Source organism: Podarcis muralis, chromosome W (genome assembly GCF_964188315.1).
Source record: "Podarcis muralis chromosome W, rPodMur119.hap1.1, whole genome shotgun sequence".
Taxonomy (NCBI): domain Eukaryota; kingdom Metazoa; phylum Chordata; class Lepidosauria; order Squamata; family Lacertidae; genus Podarcis; species Podarcis muralis.
In genome coordinates, this window is record NC_135674.1 from 27,493,720 (window position 1) to 27,511,358 (window position 17,639).

General features: G+C 42.0%; 1 protein-coding gene across 4 annotated transcripts in view; it reads left to right on the top strand.

Annotated features, from left to right (window-relative positions):
• Window positions 1–15,365, top strand: part of LOC144326385 (integrator complex subunit 6-like) — a 118,914-nt gene extending 103,549 nt beyond the window's left edge. For 2 of the 4 annotated variants that reach the window (XM_077922947.1, XM_077922949.1), the window contains 3 exons: window positions 11,318–11,695; window positions 13,756–13,849; window positions 14,161–15,365. In XM_077922947.1, the coding sequence (XP_077779073.1) occupies window positions 11,318–11,695; window positions 13,756–13,849; window positions 14,161–14,260 (572 nt within the window). In that variant the 3' untranslated portion in view covers window positions 14,261–15,365. The remainder of the gene's footprint in view (window positions 1–11,317; window positions 11,696–13,755; window positions 13,850–14,160) is intronic. The other 2 variants (XR_013391497.1, XM_077922948.1) reach the window with 2 other exon arrangements.
• Window positions 15,366–17,639: the final 2,274 nt, after the last annotated feature.

The window sequence follows — 17,639 nt, forward strand, 5'->3', positions numbered from 1 at the left end:
AATTTAAATCTTTTGTCCTTGTAATAAAAAGAGATCCCTTCAGGAAATTCCCACCTGTGTTGAATTCCATTTTTCTTCAACAATGTCACTAATTGTTTATAACCATCTCTCTTTCGTAAAAATCTGGTAGGGATCTCTTTAAAAATTATGATTGGTCATCCATCTATGAGTAGTTTGTTGTTATAACTCATTCTCAGAATTGCATTTCTCATCTCTAATGAGTTAAAAATCATCAATCAGTCTCCAGGTAATTTTTTTTATTTAGTCTTTGCTGATCTTACTTTTATTCTAAATGCATTCTCAGCTGACTACTCAATTTCATGTTCTTTAAGGTCCATCCATCTTGCCAATTATTTAATCATTTTTTATTTTATATCTTCATTTGCCTCTTCTGCTACACCTCTGAATTTTAATTTCATCTGCCTCTGACGCATCTCCATCAAAGCCAATTGCTCAATTCTGTTACTTCTTCCTTGATCTGATCTGTCTCTTTTCTTGTCTCCTTAACTTCTTTCTGAGTTATTTTCACTGATTCCTCCACTGTCTTGGACTGAACCATCAAGTCTTTAATTTTATTTGAGAGTTACCCCACCACTCCCTCTATTTTCTTATCCAAGGTTTCTTGTACCTCTGCTAACTTTTTATCAATATGTTGTTCATTTTGTTTAAATTCTTCTTTTATTTTTAGCCATAAGTTATCCAAATCTTTAATTTCTTCTTATTTGGACGGTCTCCTATCTCCTGGAGTTCCTACAATTTTTTCCCCATTTTTGACATTTTAAAAACTTATATATCACAATATATTACTTTGTCCACCAGTGGGAGCGTATGTTCAAGAAGAGCAAAAAGAAGGTTATTCAGTCATTGTAATTCAAATATTTACCCCTAGATGTCACCTGGTGTCTCTCCCTTCCCCCCACTATGACTTTCAATTTCTTTGTCTAACAGACAAAACGTTACTCCAGGGAGATCAAGAGAGACCAGTATATATCCACATAAGTATAGTCCAAAAATCAAATAATGTAAATTTAATATTAAAAGTCTCACTATTAGTCCCACAATCTCAGAGTATCCTCTTCTGTTCTTCCACCACTTGTTTTATTCGGGTTCATCAGGCAGGTGCTGATGTTGCCAGGGAAACTCCAGTGGCCGAGGCAGCCACTTGCAAGCAGCGCCAGCAGCTGGCAAGGCAATTTCAGCAGCATGGTGGGCTCTGCAGCAGCCAGCTAATCGATTGCTAGGTTTCAACAATTCATCATTACAGGATCCCTCTTAAAGTGAGAACTTTGTAACCCCCACTTCCCCACTTCATTCTCTTTAATCAGACAACGGAGTGCGGGAGAGGGGGAGAGGACTGCTGAAAAAGGGCAGGGGAGGTCCTGGGAGGTGAGAAAGCAAGCAAGGCAATGCAGCTGGAACTGGGAAAAGACGTTTGTGCAAGTGGAGCAAGGAGGAAACCCTCCAGATTGCCTCTGAATCATTTAAAGCCACAGCATCCCCTGGGGAAGGTTGAGATTTCTTCATCAAGCCCTGCCATTATCCCAAACCGTCACTTAGTCTCCAAGGCCTGTAATTTCCTCCCAAGCCCAAGAGAAGGGCAAAAAAACTTAGGAAGAGTTAACTCTTACCACAGTCTTTGGAAGGAAAAAATGCCTTCCCACCCTCTGCCCAGCTTAATGCTTGTCCCCCCTGCCCTGGTGACCCAACAAACAGGCACAAGGTCTCAGTTTACTGCCAGTTTCATTATTTCACCCAGATTGGCTCTCTGTAGCCCCAAAAGCACGTCAAAGTGCAAGTAGATAAATAGGTACCGTTCTGGTGGAAAGGTAAACGGCGTTTCTGTGCGCTGCTCTGGTTCGCCAGAAGGGGTTTAGTCATGCTGGCCCCATGACCCAGAAGCTGTAGGCCAGCTCCCTCGGCCAATAAAGCGAGATGAGCGCCGCAACCCCAGAGTCGGTCATGACTGGACCTAATGGTGAGGGGTCTCTTTACCTTTACCTAGCCCCAAAAGAAGAAGCCATGGTTGAACTGCCCCTTTAAAGAAATGGATATGACACATGAAAAAGGAAAGTTAATTGCTACTACCAATATATCACAGCTTCTATAGTAGGGGTATTTAAAATGAGTCGTCACAGCAATACATAGTTAAAAGTAGAAGTCAGCAAATGTGTCCCTTTTTGCTCTTATTTAAAATTTATTTAATCGTTTTTTCAATAATAACCATCACCACAAAAACACATACAACAAAAACCGCAGTAACACTAATAACACAATTTAACATTTCAGATTTAAGTACTGATATACCTATGACTACACCTTTGTAACAATATTTCCCCACCTCTCCTCCCCCTACTTCCCACCACCGTCCACCTTATCGCTTAAATATTCCTTCCAGATTTCTTCATATTTATCCATTCTTAATTTGCGTCGACATGCAATTTGTTCATATGTGGCTAGTCTGTCCATATTGTCAATCCATGTGCTCAATGGAATCTTTTTGCAGCTCTTCCAATTCATCAGAACAAGTTTTTTTGCTTCTAATATGGCACGGTACATCCATTTTTTTTGACCCCTTGTAATCTCCCACGTTTCCAGTATATAATTTAGAATTAAATTTAATTCCCCTAAATAACAATTTATTTTTATTACTCTTGCTATATATCTCTTCACCTTGCACCAAAATGATCTTCTCATTGGGCAGTTAATCATCATATGTACTAAGTTTGCATTTTTACTTCCACATCTCCAACAGTTGTCTGCATTTGTTATTTTCTTCTTGTAAAGTTTTGCTGGAGTCCAGTGGACTCTGAATATTATTTTCTGCTGAATAAGTCTTAGTCTTAGATCCATAGAGGCTATTTCTGATGATTTTATACTTGACTCCCATATATCATCTGTTATCGGTACCCCTAACTCTTCACTCCATTTTTGTCTATAATATTCTAACTCATATTTCTTCCTGTTAAGTAGGGTTTTATATAGTGCAAGTGTAGAGGTTTTTGTTTTTGTTGCAGAAATTAAATCTTGTAGCAGCATGGGTGATTCCGATGCTGCTATAGCGTCAGGACAAAACTTCCTTTCCGACATATGTTTCAATTGGATGTATTGCCATTGTGTTCCACTGGTTAATCCATACTTTACTTGCAAGGTCTTAATATTCCATAAATGTGTAATTTTCATCAATTAATTGATTCAATGTCGTAATACCTTTTTTATCCAATTTTGCCAAATTATTACCGTATTTTTTGCTCCATAGGGCGCACCTGACCATAGGGCGCACCTAGTTTTTAGAGGAGGAAAACACGAAAAAAAATATTCTGAATCAAATGTTGCACTACACTATTTAAAGCAGCAAAGCCGCACGGAGCTTGTGTGCAGCTCTTGGGGGCTTTTCCCGCCTGCCTCCCCCCTGCATTTGCTCCATAGGACGCACACACATTTTCCCTTGCTTTTTAGGAGGGAAAAAGAGTGTCCTATAGAGCGAAAAATACGGTACTTGATTTCCAATTTTTAATTTTGGGTTGGCCCATATTGTTAATTTCTCATGCTGATAAGGGTCATCCTTATTATTTTTATTTATATTCGTCCAAATTTTTATAGGTGCTTTAATAGTCTCCAGAATAATAGGATATTTCATAAAATTAGAGCCGAGTTTAGTCCACCCTTCAAGAGGTTCAAAGAAACTATATTTGAGAGTAGCCCAATTGGGATTCCTGCTAGCTCTCCAATCGTTAGTCTTACTCAGCAGGTAGGCCTGGTGATATAGTTCCAGATTTGGGAGACCAAAGCCACCTTCCTTAGTTGGAAGTTGCATTTTATGTAGTGATATTTTTGGTGGCTTTGTACCCCACCGGCACGATCTAAATAGTTGATTTATTTTTTGGAAGTAAAATTTGGGAATATGTATTGGTAATCCTCTAAGAATGTATAAAAGCTTTGGAACAATAGTCATTTTGAGGACATTAACCTTTCCCCAAAGGGAAAGGTTTAGAGGTCCCCACCTTTCAATATCAAAAGTAATCTCATAATTTGATTGAAATTTAATTTTACAATTTGGTCTATATCTGATGAAATCATTATACCCAACTATTTAATAAAGTCTTTGTATATCTGAAATTGATGGTTTCTATACAATGTAGCCCTTGGCCCAATTGGTAAAATCTCTGATTTTGTCCAATTTATAGAATATCCCAATATTCTGCCAAAGGTTTTTATTTTCTCCATAATTTTTGGAATTGTATCTTCTGGTTTTGTAATAAATAAAAGGATATCAAATCGCAAATAATACAATTTTGTAATTATCTTTGTTGTGTTTTGCACCCTTGATATGCTCATCCTGAATTATTGTTCTTGTTAATGGTTCCAGGCAGAGATTAAATAATAACGGAGAAAGAGGACATCCTTGTCTCATTCCTCAATTTAAACTAATCAAATTCGAAATTCTTCCATTTGTAACAATCCGGGACGTTGGTTTTTTATAAATCATTTTAATCCAATTACAGTATTCTATAGGGAAACCAAATTTACGTAACACAAACCCTATGAATTCTTTATATATTCTGTCAAAAGCCTTTTCTGCATGTAATGACAATATCATAAACTCCTCTTCATCTTTATTTAAATTTATCAAATCTATTGTTAATCTGATATTGTCTGTGGCTTGTCTTGTTTTTATAAAACCTGTTTGATTACTAGGTATCAAGTCTTGAATAACCTTTTGTAATTTTTCCGCCAATATTACATTCAAAATCTTTGCATCAACATTCATTAATGATATTGGTCTATAATTTGCACATTTATAGGGTCTTTGTTAGGTTTTGGTATAATTATTATTAAAGCTTCATTGAATGTTGTAGCAGATATACCTTTATGAGCTATTTCCTCATAGACTTCTAGAAGTCTGGGGACTAGTAGATTTTTGAATATTTTATACCATTCTATAGGAAGACCGTCTGGTCCAGGTGATTTCCCATTTCCCATTGTTTCTATTACATTCTCAATATCTGATATATTTAGGGGTGCTGATAGCATATCTTTTTGATATTCTTCAATAGTTGGTATTTTAATATCTTGAAAGAAGTTTTCCAGCTCATCTTCTGATATATTTTCCGGCCCTTCATATACCGTATTTTTCGTCCCATAGGACGCTCCATCCCATAGGACGCACCTAGTTTTTTTTGGAGGGGGGAAATAAAGGAAAAAAATTTTCCTTTATTTCCCCCCCCCCCAAAAAAAAAAAAAAAAAGCAGGTCGGGGCAACCGAACCAGGTCGAGGAACAGCGGGATGGCGGCACTGCGCCTCCCTGCTGTCCCCTGAGCTTGTGGGGCTGGCCGATGTCTGCCCGGCGCGAGGGGCGCTCTGCTTCAGGGCGCCCCGCCCACCGGGCAGCAGGCTGCTATCCGCAGCGTGGGGAGCCCTGCGGGGAACTCCTGCAGGGCTCCCCACGCTGCGGATGTCTGTCCGGCGCGCGGGGTGCTCTGCTTCAGGGTGCCCCGCCCGCCGGACGGCAGGCTGCTATCCGCAGCGTGGGAAGCCCTGCGGGGACCTCCCGCAGGGCTGCCTAGGCTGTGGGTGTGTTCCCAAAGCGCCGGGCGCTCTGCTTTCAGGGCGCCCGACGCTCCGGGAAGTAGGCTGCAGATGTGTTCCCGAAGCCCTGGGAGCTCTGCTTTCAGCGCGCCCGGCGCTCCGGGAAGCAGGCTACTATCCGCAGCCTACCCCTCTCGCTCTCCAAGCTTCAGCGAAAGCCTGCATTCTCCCCATAGGACGCACCCAGATTTCCCCTTCATTTTTGGAGGGGAAAAAGTGAGTCCTATAGGGCGAAAAATACGGTAATTTTTTGGATAATTAAAAAAAGTCATTGATATCTATTGATGAGGTTGCTGCAATGTTATTTTCATTTCTTATTAAGGGTATTATTTGGTTCGCTTTCTTTTGTTTTAAACGATTAGCTAGAATTTTTGTCGGTCTTTCACCCTGTTCCCAATATATTTGTCTTAGACTTAGTAGGCTGAACTCAATTTTTTGAGCTAGTATATTATTCAGTTCTAATGTTAGTTGTTGTATTCTTTCATATGTAGCATTAGATGGGTTATTTGACATATAGTGTTTTTAAAGAAATTTTTAGATTTTTTTTTCTTTTAATCTTTGCAGCTTAGCTTTGTTGGCACAGAAGGATATTATCTTCCCTCTGATGTAAGCTTTATATCCTTCCCATTCCATCAGTCTTGACGTTGAAGATTTGTAGTTATTTTTAAAATATATTTGTGTTTCTTGGGTTATATATTGAATGAAATTTTTTTCGTTTAATAATGATATATTAAAATACCATCTCCTCACACCTTCCTGGGTTTTAGATAAATTATATTCCAGCATTACTGCTGAGTGATCAGCTATAATGGGAATATCAATGTCACATTGGCTAGTAAAGGGATGTAATGATTTTGATGTTAGAAAAAAGTCAATTCCTTTTTTGCTCTTCAAAATATGGCAACCCTGCCTGATTTAGCTCATAATTGAATCTATTAACCTTTTCCAGGCAGTGGGCATCCAAAAACAGCTTAGGCTTAGGTGGATGACAGCCAAAGTCTTAGTCAGGCTTCCTCAACCTTGGCCCTCCAGATGTTTTGAGACTACAGTTCCCATCATCCCTGACCACTGGCCCTGCTAGCTAGGGAGCATGGGAGTTGTAGGCCAAAAACATCTGGAGGGCCGAGTTTGAGGAAGCCTGTTCTTAGTCTTTGAGTGATTCACATAAAGCTGTTCCTCATATGCATCCCCAAACAATTTCAGCAGCCTCCATATGCCAATTCGGGTCTAGAATAACAGAAGCATATCATCTGTATAGCAATAAGTTCAAATTTCATGGGCCTATGGACACAGGAAATGTGGTGTTTACCACACAGATGGGCAATAATATATTTCACGTATATATTAAACAAAAAATGGGTTAATAGACAACCGTGCCTTACACCAATCATTGTCTATTTCTGCTGCTAGCTGACCTTCCTTGCCTATTCAGACTTTTCCTATATTTCCAGTATGCAAAACCTTGATTAAAAGCAACAGTCTTCTATCTATCCATCCCCAACCTTCATAATTTGAACCAGAGTATCTCTCTGTTGATTCTTTTTTTTTTTTAAGGCAGAGGTCAAATCTAAAAAAACTGGCATATGAATATATTTTGGGGGCAATGGAATATTTCTGTCTTGGATGATTTAGAACAAAGCACTGGGCAGTCTCCTGTACATTGTTGTTGTTTAGTCGTGTCTGACTCTTCGTGGCCCCCTGGACCAGAGCACGCCAGGCACTCCTGTCTTCCACTGCCTCACGCAGTTTGGTCAAACTCATGCTGGTCTCTTCGAGAACACTGTCCAACCATCTCGTCCTCTGTCGTCCCCTTCTCCTTGTGCCCTCCATCTTTCCCAACATCAGGGTCTTTTCCAGGGAGTCTTCTCTTCTCATGAGGTGGCCAAAGTACTGGAGTCTCAGCTTCAGGATCTGTCCTTCCAGTGACCACTCAGGGCTGATTTCCTTCAGAATGGATAGGTTTGATCTTCTTGCAGTCCATGGGACTCTCAAGAGTCGCCTCCAGCACCAGAATTCAAAAGCATCAGTTCTTCGGCGATCAGCCTTCTTTATGGTCCAGCTCTCACGTCCATACATCACTACTGGGAAAACCATGGCTTTAATTATACCTCCTGTACATTAGCATAGCCAATATAAACCTGCCTGCTAAGCATATGAAGATCTTGTCTCGCTTGTCTACATCCCATGTCAAACCAACTCAGAGAGTGATTGCATGACTTAGGATGGGAATTAGTGTAACAGTAAGCGCCCAGATGATCCACAACATATTGATTTGCAGAGGATTACATGACTCTTTCTCTAGGAGGCTTATTCTAAGATTCAACATTTGGTCAGTGGATATGGCCTCTTCATTTTTTACCTAGATGTTATGACCCCATCTTAGCCTGTGTTTCCCCTGCTGTACGTAGGAGAGCACATATGGCTCACCCTTAACAACCTCCTGTAAAAAAAAACAGAACTTAATATAAAATATCTGTTCCTCTTTTTTGTCGAAACTCAAACGTTGGTTTAAATACAATAAATACATAAAGAGAAGGAGGGGAGGGGAAAGAAGGGGAAGAAAAAAGAGGTTAAAAGGGGGGGAGACACAATTCAGAAGGTAAGGGCCTTACGATTCTTGGTCTGTTTTCTATATATAAACATATATGAACATAGTAAATATATAAACAATATTCACTTTATCCACTCCAATGTAATACCCAACAAAGCCACTTTCTATAAACAAACATCATTTTCAGTCCTCAAATCCGAATGTCATATTTTTCTTTTCCATGCAAAAAATCTATGAGAGATTAATCCTTAGTAAGTGTTAACAATGACTTTTCTCCAAGTCCGTTACTTATGACAGCCATTCTTCCATTGTTGGTAATAATGGGTCCTTCCATCTTTGTGCCTATAAAAGTCTGACTGCTGTTATAATATATTGTAACAAAGTTCCATAGTCCTTTTCTAACTGTATATCTGTAAGTCCCAGCAGGAAGAGTTTTGGCTTCACTTGAAAATCAATCGTCAAAATTCTCTGTATCAGTGTATGTATTTGTATCCTTCTTACTTTGTTTTTTTACATTTCCATCAAGCATGATAAAATGTCCCTTTGAGTTCCTTACATTTCCAACAGGTATTTAGAATTATTTATTTATTTATTTATTTATTTTAACAACTATTTATTTACAGATTTTTTTTTGGGGGGGGGGGTTACGACGACATTTTCCAACTTACAATCATTTAACTTTGGACTCAACCACCCCACCCATCCAATTCCTCCATGGTTTCCCTAATTTTCCAAATTATTCTATGTATTATAGTTACTCTGTGTTATCTTCTCCACAGTATTTTCAAATATATATATTTTTTACTGCTGCTGTTACTCTAAACGCCACTTGCGTTTTAACATGTTGTAATATCACAAATTTTATGTCTGTTTTTTTAAGTATACCTAAAATCCTTTGCTTATTAGGGGCCACCCCACATTTTCTTTAAAAGGTGCTTTGCACAGGTAACTACCATAGAGTCATCAAAATTTTCAAAAGTAGGGGGCCCGTGGTTTGACTTTTGAAAAATAGGGGATCCTCAGTAATTAGTTAATTGGGAACCACTGCATTAGATATTTTGAAATATTTGAATCATCATAAAGCAGTGATTTCAAAATTTCCAACAGGCAGTGTATTGCGAATTCCCAGCCCCGCTCACATCCAGCATTATGCACTTCAATCAGGTCGCCTGATGCTCGCCCACTCTCTCCCTCTGCAGCCCAGCTGCAGGCCTCAGGAGTGGGGCTTGCCTGCCTGTTCCTTTGTTTCCTCCTCTGGAAAATAAAACTATTCTCAGGGCAAGGCACTGCGGGCGGTTCGAGGGAGGTTGGCGCCTCCAGAGTGCCATGCCATGCAACACCCCAGCTGATGCACTCCACCCAGGGCAGTGCCACTCACCAGGCCTTTCCGGGAAGAGGCAAAAGCTGTGCACACTGATGCTAATCGTCTCTGTGGCCAGCAATTGCCTTCTTCCTCTCCACCTCCTTTCTGACATCATAATGCCTTATCGCAAAGTTCAGCTGGCAATATACAGTATTATGATGTTGGAAAGTAGATACTGCCCAGCCCTATTATGTGGGGATTGCATTCTGAGGCACCATATGTGTCAACCCACCCTGCTCTGCCCTTCACCCCACCCTGTTGCTCCCCCTTCTGGTGCTGAAAATGGTGCATGCTGAACATGCACAAATGGGGAGTTGTCTGTATACAAACTGTGAATTACAGCATTAATAGGTAGAGAGCGTCATGTCTCACCACCCCGACACTTTACAGACAAATGAAGCTTTTCAGGGTTTATGAGACAACTAACTACACCTATTTGAAAAATGCTATGTGACTTCCTTCATGGGCAAGTCTTAGAGTAATTAAAAACAGATCTCAAAGGCAGATAAAATCCAGACTTCTGTCTTTTGGTCTCCACTCCATAAAAATATTGATATGGCGAGTTAAAACCGATTAACACAAAGTTGAAATAAAGGTAAAACTAATAAAAAAACTTGAGACCTGCGGAGTGACCAGAATATACATCCTCTACACACATGTTCAGAAGGGGGAGCTCAGTGGCTGGTTGTCAGTTCAAGCTGTGGGAGCAGGCACAGGCTTATCTTTGATCTTGATGGTGTGGCCCCACCAAGCTTCCAGGTCCTCTAATCCAAAGCTAGTAGAAGGCACTCCAGTGCCACTGAGGAACTACTTCCTGTTTTTTCATGGGGGTCAACCCCATCCAGAATAGGTTGAACATCAGTTTCTTGGATCTGGGAGCCATTTATCCCGCAGTGCTTCCCATCTCTGTCAGTATGCAACTTCAGCTTATCAGCACTCTTCCATCCCATTACTGAATCCAGATACCACTCCAGCTTCCCCAGACTTAGATGCCAGAGAGAAATGGAGCTGGGTGTTAAATCACCATACCGACAATATTGCATGATGCTCTGATTAAGTGCTGTGGGATTGAGCAGACCCTCCCCCCTTTGCTACTTTCTGGAACTGATCCTGCATACAGATAGGACATTGTATTGCTCCCTACGCCCAACCTACAGAGCCATGGATGGGTGGTATCAAAACTTACCAAGAGATCAAGGCGATTTAGCTGTGTCTTGGCGTCCATTTCTCATACTTATCTGAAATGCTTCCATCCTGCCTTTCAGTATAAAATTCAAGGCTGATTACACCCATTCAATGCAGTGATTTAGAACAGCAGTAAAGCTGTCAGGACAAGACAAGTGTTCATCTAGAGCAAAACACCACCAAATTTGGTACACCAGATAAACCATTTAAGTGAAAGAGTGCCACAGATGAGCCTCTGCTGTCCCAAAAGGGCCTTGATGGGATCCCATAGCTGAGCTTCTGAAGAAAACTCTGGACTGATTTGCATGGGAGCAAGAGACGTGGTGTGGGTTGGGGGTCTTCAAATACCTTGATCCTAGGCCATTAGAACTTAAAGGGGGGGGGAATGATGCACAGGAACTTTCCCTGTGTTAGTTGCTATAAATGTGAACTAAAGGCATCCTACCACTGTAAAAGAGCTATTTAAGTGTAGCCTAGCTAGTTTTGTTCCCTGACTCTGATTAAGTTTCCACCATGAAATTACTCTCTGCACTTATTTTTAAGCTCCCATTACTAGAAGTTGGATCTTCAGCTGCTTTTTGCAGCTAAGTTCGAAGCCGTTTTTGTTTTGTTTTTGTTTCGTTTTTTTCAGATGCAAAAAGCAATGTAGTGCAGGATGGCAATGGTGAGAAGAAAGTAGAGAACTTCCAGTCCCTGGACAAGCACGGGGATGGGCTGACTATGCACCTGATTGCCCCGCTCCCAGCAGCCCTGACAGATGATGACCTGCCAAACAATGTGGACTCTTTGCCCAGTGAACTGAATTGCATTGAGGAGGATAGATTGGACCATAGGCCTGTTACCAACTCCCTTGTTTGCAGACCTGTAAATTACAGTATGTCTTCAGAGGAACAAAAACTATTGGTGAAGTCTGTACCTGGAACCGTGAAAATAATGCCCAGTATGTTTGAAGGGAACAATGAAGTTCTCAGAATCAAAGTTATGAAGGAGGTTCGCAAGCCTGGGAGAGGTAAGTGTTGCAAGGGGATTGGAGTCATCCTAAGGGAGGTCATGTGTTGTTGCCGCCACCCTACCAAATATAGAGGGGGCAAAATCATTTCTGATGTTTAATGTGTGTGAAATGGAAGGTGGATCTGATGAAGCTCTTGGTATTTCAGTCTGCTCTCTGTCCTGAGCCAGATGACTTGGAAACAACCGTCATTGATTTTGATGTAGCTTATTTTCAGTTGAGGTGCATTATGATAGCAGACTCACTTTGCACCTTTAAAAATTTGTAAGGATCCCTTTTTTAGAATAGGCAGAAAATAACTAATAAATTGTAGAGTTCATCTGTAAATTGCAGCAGTCGCACATCATAATGGACTTCACATTTAGAAACCTAGAACATAACAACTAGAGAAAGTAATTTTTCCAATTTTCAGGAAAATTACTTTCAGTGTTAATGTGGTGGGTGCTGTTACAAAGGAGAGAGGAGGAAATTGCAGCCCCGCGTTGGAAAAGAGGTGACAAGGGAACACCTGGCTACTTTAAATGAATTCAGAGCTCCAGAGCCTGATGAGCTGCACCCAAGGGTACTAAAGGAACTTGCGGATGTAATCTTGGAGCCTCTGTCTATGTTGTCCCCATCTTCAAAAAGGGGAAAAAGAAGACCTAGGTGACTACCGTCCAGTGAGCTTGACATCGATACCAGAAAAGGTAACAGAACAGACCATTCAACAGTAGGTCTGTGAGCGCTTAGAAGAAGTGGATTTCTCAAAAACAAGTTATGCCAGAGAGATTTTTTTTGATGGAGTAACTAGCTTGGTGGATCAGGGGAATGCTGTGGGCTGGACAAGATGGATTTGTAGCTGGTTGACTGACTGAAGCCAAAGACTGCTCACTAATGGTTCCTTGTCATCCTGGAAGAAAGGGACAAGTGGGGTGCCGCAGGGTTCTGTCCCGGGTCCGATCAATGTTCAGTGTCTTTATGAACAACTTGGCTGAAGGAATTGAGGGGCTTCTCATCATATTTGCAGATGACACCAAACTGGGGCCAGGGGGGCAGGAAAATGCTGCAGAATACAGAATTGGGATTCAAAATGACCTTAACAGATTGGAGAATTAGGCCCTTACTAACAAAATGAACTTTAATAGGGACAAGTGTAAGGTTCTACACATAGGCAGGAAGAACCAGCTGCACAAATGCCAGTTGTACATCTGAAAAGGATCGACGGGTCTTAATAGACCGCCAGCTGAACACGAGTCAACAGTGTGATGCAGCAGCAAACAGCTAATACTATTCTAGGCTGCATCGACAGAAGTATTAGTCCTGCTCTATTCTGCCCTGGTCAGACCACACCTGGAATACTGTGTCCAGTTCTGGGCACGCAATTTAAGAAGGATATTGGCAAGCTGGAACTTGTACAGAGGAGGGGGACCAAGATGATCAAGGGTCTGGAAACCAAGCATTATGAGTTGGGTAGGTTTAGCCTGTCATGTGGAGGATGGAGCAAGCTTGTGGTTTCTCCTGCTCCAGAGTCTAGGATACGAACCAATGGATTCAAGTTACAAGAAAGATTCTGAAAGATTCAAGAAGAACTTTCTAGGAGTAAGATCTGTTTGACAGTGGAACAGACTCCCATGAATGGTAGTGGAGTCTTCTTCCTTGGAGGTTTTTAAGCAGAGGTTGGATGGCCATCTGTCATGGATGCTTTACTTGAGATTCCTTCATTACAGTGGGTTGGACGAAATGACTCTCATGGTTCCTTCCAACTCTGATTTTATTAAATTGTTACTAGTAGAAGAGGGGAGTTAAGTTGTGGCATCAGACTGACTCTTTATCACCAAACAAGCCCCATGAGATCCTGCACAAAACAGCAAAACCCCAGGAGAGAAAAGGCACAACCTTCAGGAGGACACTGATAATCTGGAAAGAGCAAAGGCTCCACCATGGTTAACTGATAGCATTGTGGGACAGTTGAGAAAGCAGGCCAGTGCCTAAAATCAATCAAGCAAAGAGAAAGGAGGGGAGATTCTGATGGCCTTGCCAACACTACAATGATCTCACTCTTTCTTTCTTTTTAATTGTAGATTACAAAAGAATTTTCTCTCTCCTTGAAGAAGTTCAAGGCCCTGTGGAAATTCAAAAATATTTCATTGAATTTGCTATCAAGGAAGCAGCAAGGTTTGTATCAAGATGACAAGCCCCAAGTTTGAACAAATAAGTGTACATGTTTTGATGGTGGCCTGTATTTTTCTTACATATGTTGCAAATGTTCTTTGAAACTGCTGCCTTCAATGGTGGGGTGTGCCTTTTATTTTGTAGATTGATGGGCCTTATCTGTTTTCAAACACAAAGGCAGGTGTGTCAGCCCTGTCCCTCCATAATTTCTGCATAGTAATGCAAAGGTCACTGTTCGTTTCAGAGGGGGAACTTGAAGACAAGTGCAGAACCCACATTAAATTGCTCTCCTTCTCCCTCTCTCTTTTTCTTAGGTTTAAAAAGCGGGTGTTAATTCAACACTTAGAAAGAATACTAGAGGAAATAGAGTTCAACAGCCTGCCCAACAGAGATAATCATGTCAACAGTAGATAATAGTGTCCCAGCAAGAGGAATGCACAGGCCAGGGAGAATAAGTTTACTATGTTGCAGAGGAGGGAAAAAGGACGTTGTGGCAGCTACCACTGGTATGGTGGCTAGGCAGTTTTTCTGTTGGAGTTTGTACATTTGCAAACCTCTCTCAATGGAAGATGGGCTGTGACCCTGATGGATTTGCTGCAGGAGGTCTGGCTTCCTTCCTCTCTACCCTACTTTGGAGGGCCTGATCTGCTCAATGGGCTGAAGAAAAACACTCAGTGCTGCCCTCCTCCTGCAGGTGATAAGAATTTACTCGTTTGAACCTTTGTTCTAAGACACTTGAAAGCACTGCTTCAGGCAGCGGGTCAAAGCTGATAAAACAAAAATGGCACACCCTTTATCTGCACTTGTGTTGGAAAAATCCTTTGTTGAGAAGAAGAAGAAGAAGAAGAGGAGGAGGAGGAGAGTGAAAATGCCCTCTGTGGTGATAGTGCATATTGTCGCTACAGACACATAGAGAACAGTTCCTGAGAACTGCTAGCCGACCCAGGAACAAGTTTTCAAGGCAAAATGAATTTGAAAGGAAAGCAGCTGCTAAAACTGGGTTGAGGGAAAGCAGTCCAGAGCCCTGTGACTACTGCCTGGTAGCCACTAAGCAACCAAACTCAGCCTCTCTTCTCTTTTGTCTGCAGACATTATGAAAGTGTGTGCCTGCTGCTCCCCAGGTCCCAACTTCAGTTCTCTTTCATCTTATGAGGAGGACGGAGACTCTTCATGGGAACTTGGCCTTGAAAGCACTTAAAGAAAACTATTTTTAAAAAGCAAGTCATGTCCTGTACCCCCAAATCTTCTGTCTATGGATATAGTTTACATTTTGAATGTACACATGAGAAGAGATTATTTTGGACAGTGTTGTTTACTGGATCCTTAATTTGATATATCAGTGTGTGTGTGTGTGTGTGTGTGTGTATACACATACCTGTGAGAATATTTTTTTTGCACTTATAATAAGTATGATTTCTTAAGTGCCTAATCTGAATGAGGTGCTGATGAATAATCTCTAGTAATTTCACTTGCCTGTTAAGCACAAAGCAGAAAAATAAAAACCCCAAAACAATGAAAAGTGCTGTATATCTCTATTGTTCTCCAAAAGACAATTTTGACACTTGTAGTGTGTACCGTATTTTTCCCTCTATAACACACAGATTTTTTCTCCTAAAAAGGAAGGGGAAATGTCTGTGCGTGTTATAGAGCGAATGTGTGGTCCCTGGAGCCCAAAAATCAGGCAAAAGTCAAATCGTGAGTCACGGAGAAGGGAAACCTGAAAAGAGGAAGTGGCTGCTTTCCTGCATTCTGCCTCAGGGTCTTACTGCCCACCCTCCTCTGTTTCGTTGCTGTGATTGCTGAAACGGAACAAAGAGCAGGGAAAGCCCCTCCCCTCCAGGCAAGCAGAGTGTCGTTCTTTCTAATTCCTCTCTGTGCTCCGGTGCTGCTGGGGGAGAGGGAGAGAGAGGGGGGGAGGGAGAGGGAGAGGGGGGGGGAGGGAGGGAGAGAGAGAGAGAGAGATGGCTGGCTTGGGGGGGAACTTTTGCCTTTCTTTTCTCCCACCCGTTAAATCCCTCTCCAGCATTCTTAGCCAGCTGCTTCTCTGCACACCCCTCTCATGTCCCTTCTTTGTTTTTCCTTCGCTCCCCACTTAAAATGTGGTTACAAAGCATAGATCAACATGGATCCTCAGGATCTTTGCATTGGGTCACCCCAAATTCACCATCAGATCACATAGCATGTCCATGGCTACAGCCTGCCCCCCCAAAATCACGCACCCATTGTTGCCTGGGGCTGCAATGGTGCAAAATGTGGTTAAAAAGCATGGATCCACATGGATCCTCAGGATCTTTGCATTGGGTCACCCCAAATTCACCATCAGATCACATAGCATGTCCATCGCTACAGCCTGCACCCAAAAAATCACGCACCCACTGTTGCCTGGGGCTGCAATGGTGCAAAAACGTGGTTAAAAAGCATGGATCCACATGGATCCTCAGGATCTTTGCATTGGGTCACCCCAAATTCACCATCAGATCACATAGCATGTCCATGGCTACAGCCTGCACCAAAAAAATCACGCACCCACTGTTGCCTGGGGCTGCAATGGTGCAAAAACGTGGTTACAAAGCATGGATCCACATGGATCCTCAGGATCTTTGCATTGGGTCACCCCAAATTCACCATCAGATCACATAGCATGTCCATGGCTACAGCCTGCACCAAAAAAAGCACGCACCCACTGTTGCCTGGGGCTGCAATGGTGCAAAAACGTGGTTACAAAGCATGGATCCACAGGGATTCTCAGGATCTTTGCATTGGGTCACCCCAAATTCACCATCAGATCACATAGCATGTCCATGGCTACAGCCTGCACCCCAAAAATCACGCACCCACTGTTGCCTGGGGCTGCAATGGTGCAAAACCGTGGTTACAAAGCATGGATCCACAGGAATTCTCAGGATTTTTGCATTGGGTCACCCCAAATTCACCATCAGATCACATGTCTGTGGCCACAGCATGCAGCACAAAAATGATACATCCACTGTTTCATTCAGAATGTTTTTTCCCTTGTTTTCCTCCTCTAAAAACTATGTGCGTGTTATGGTCAGGTGCGTGTTATAGAGCGAAAAATATGGTATTTCTTCCATGCAAAAAGAGCTAGGCCATGTGTTTTTCTTTAGATAGTTGTTATTTGACTTTCCACAGTATGGTGTTCAATTACTGGAATTGCCATTTTCATTCTGTGGTAGTGCTTAGCTAGGAGTGGGGTGACTCCTCCCACGTGCCTTGGAGATTGGGGCAATGCAAATGACTTTATGTTTGGACCCCTTCAGTAGGATAGGAACCTCATTATTTTAGGCCTAGCCCCACCTGTTTTGAAATCACAGTCACAACACTGAACTACAGCTGCTGTAACACTAGTTTACCTGACATTTTATTGACCCTTCACTAGGGAAGCTTCTACCGTGTGACATCAAGTAGACTTGGAACCAATTGCAAAGAGGCATGGAACTCCCAGGTGCAAGCACCCCAGCCCCAAGGAGCATCCTTTCAGCTGACAATGGGGGCTGACTGTCCTACACAGAGGAGGAAAAGCTAACCACAAACAGGAGCCAGGAGAAGCTCTAACCTAGTTCTGGCAAGGAGGTGCCAAGTATCTTCCTGGTGTCACTTCCTGCTGCCATTTTAGAATAGGAAGTACAGACTCTGAAGAGGATTGTGGGACTGCCTGGCTTGCAATTTAGGAGAAGGAATGGTGTTGGGTGACCTTTGCCAGGTTTTCTGCCATTTGTTAATGCTTGCTGTCAACACCAATGCATGAGCTAACTGTGGTTGTGCAATAAACACC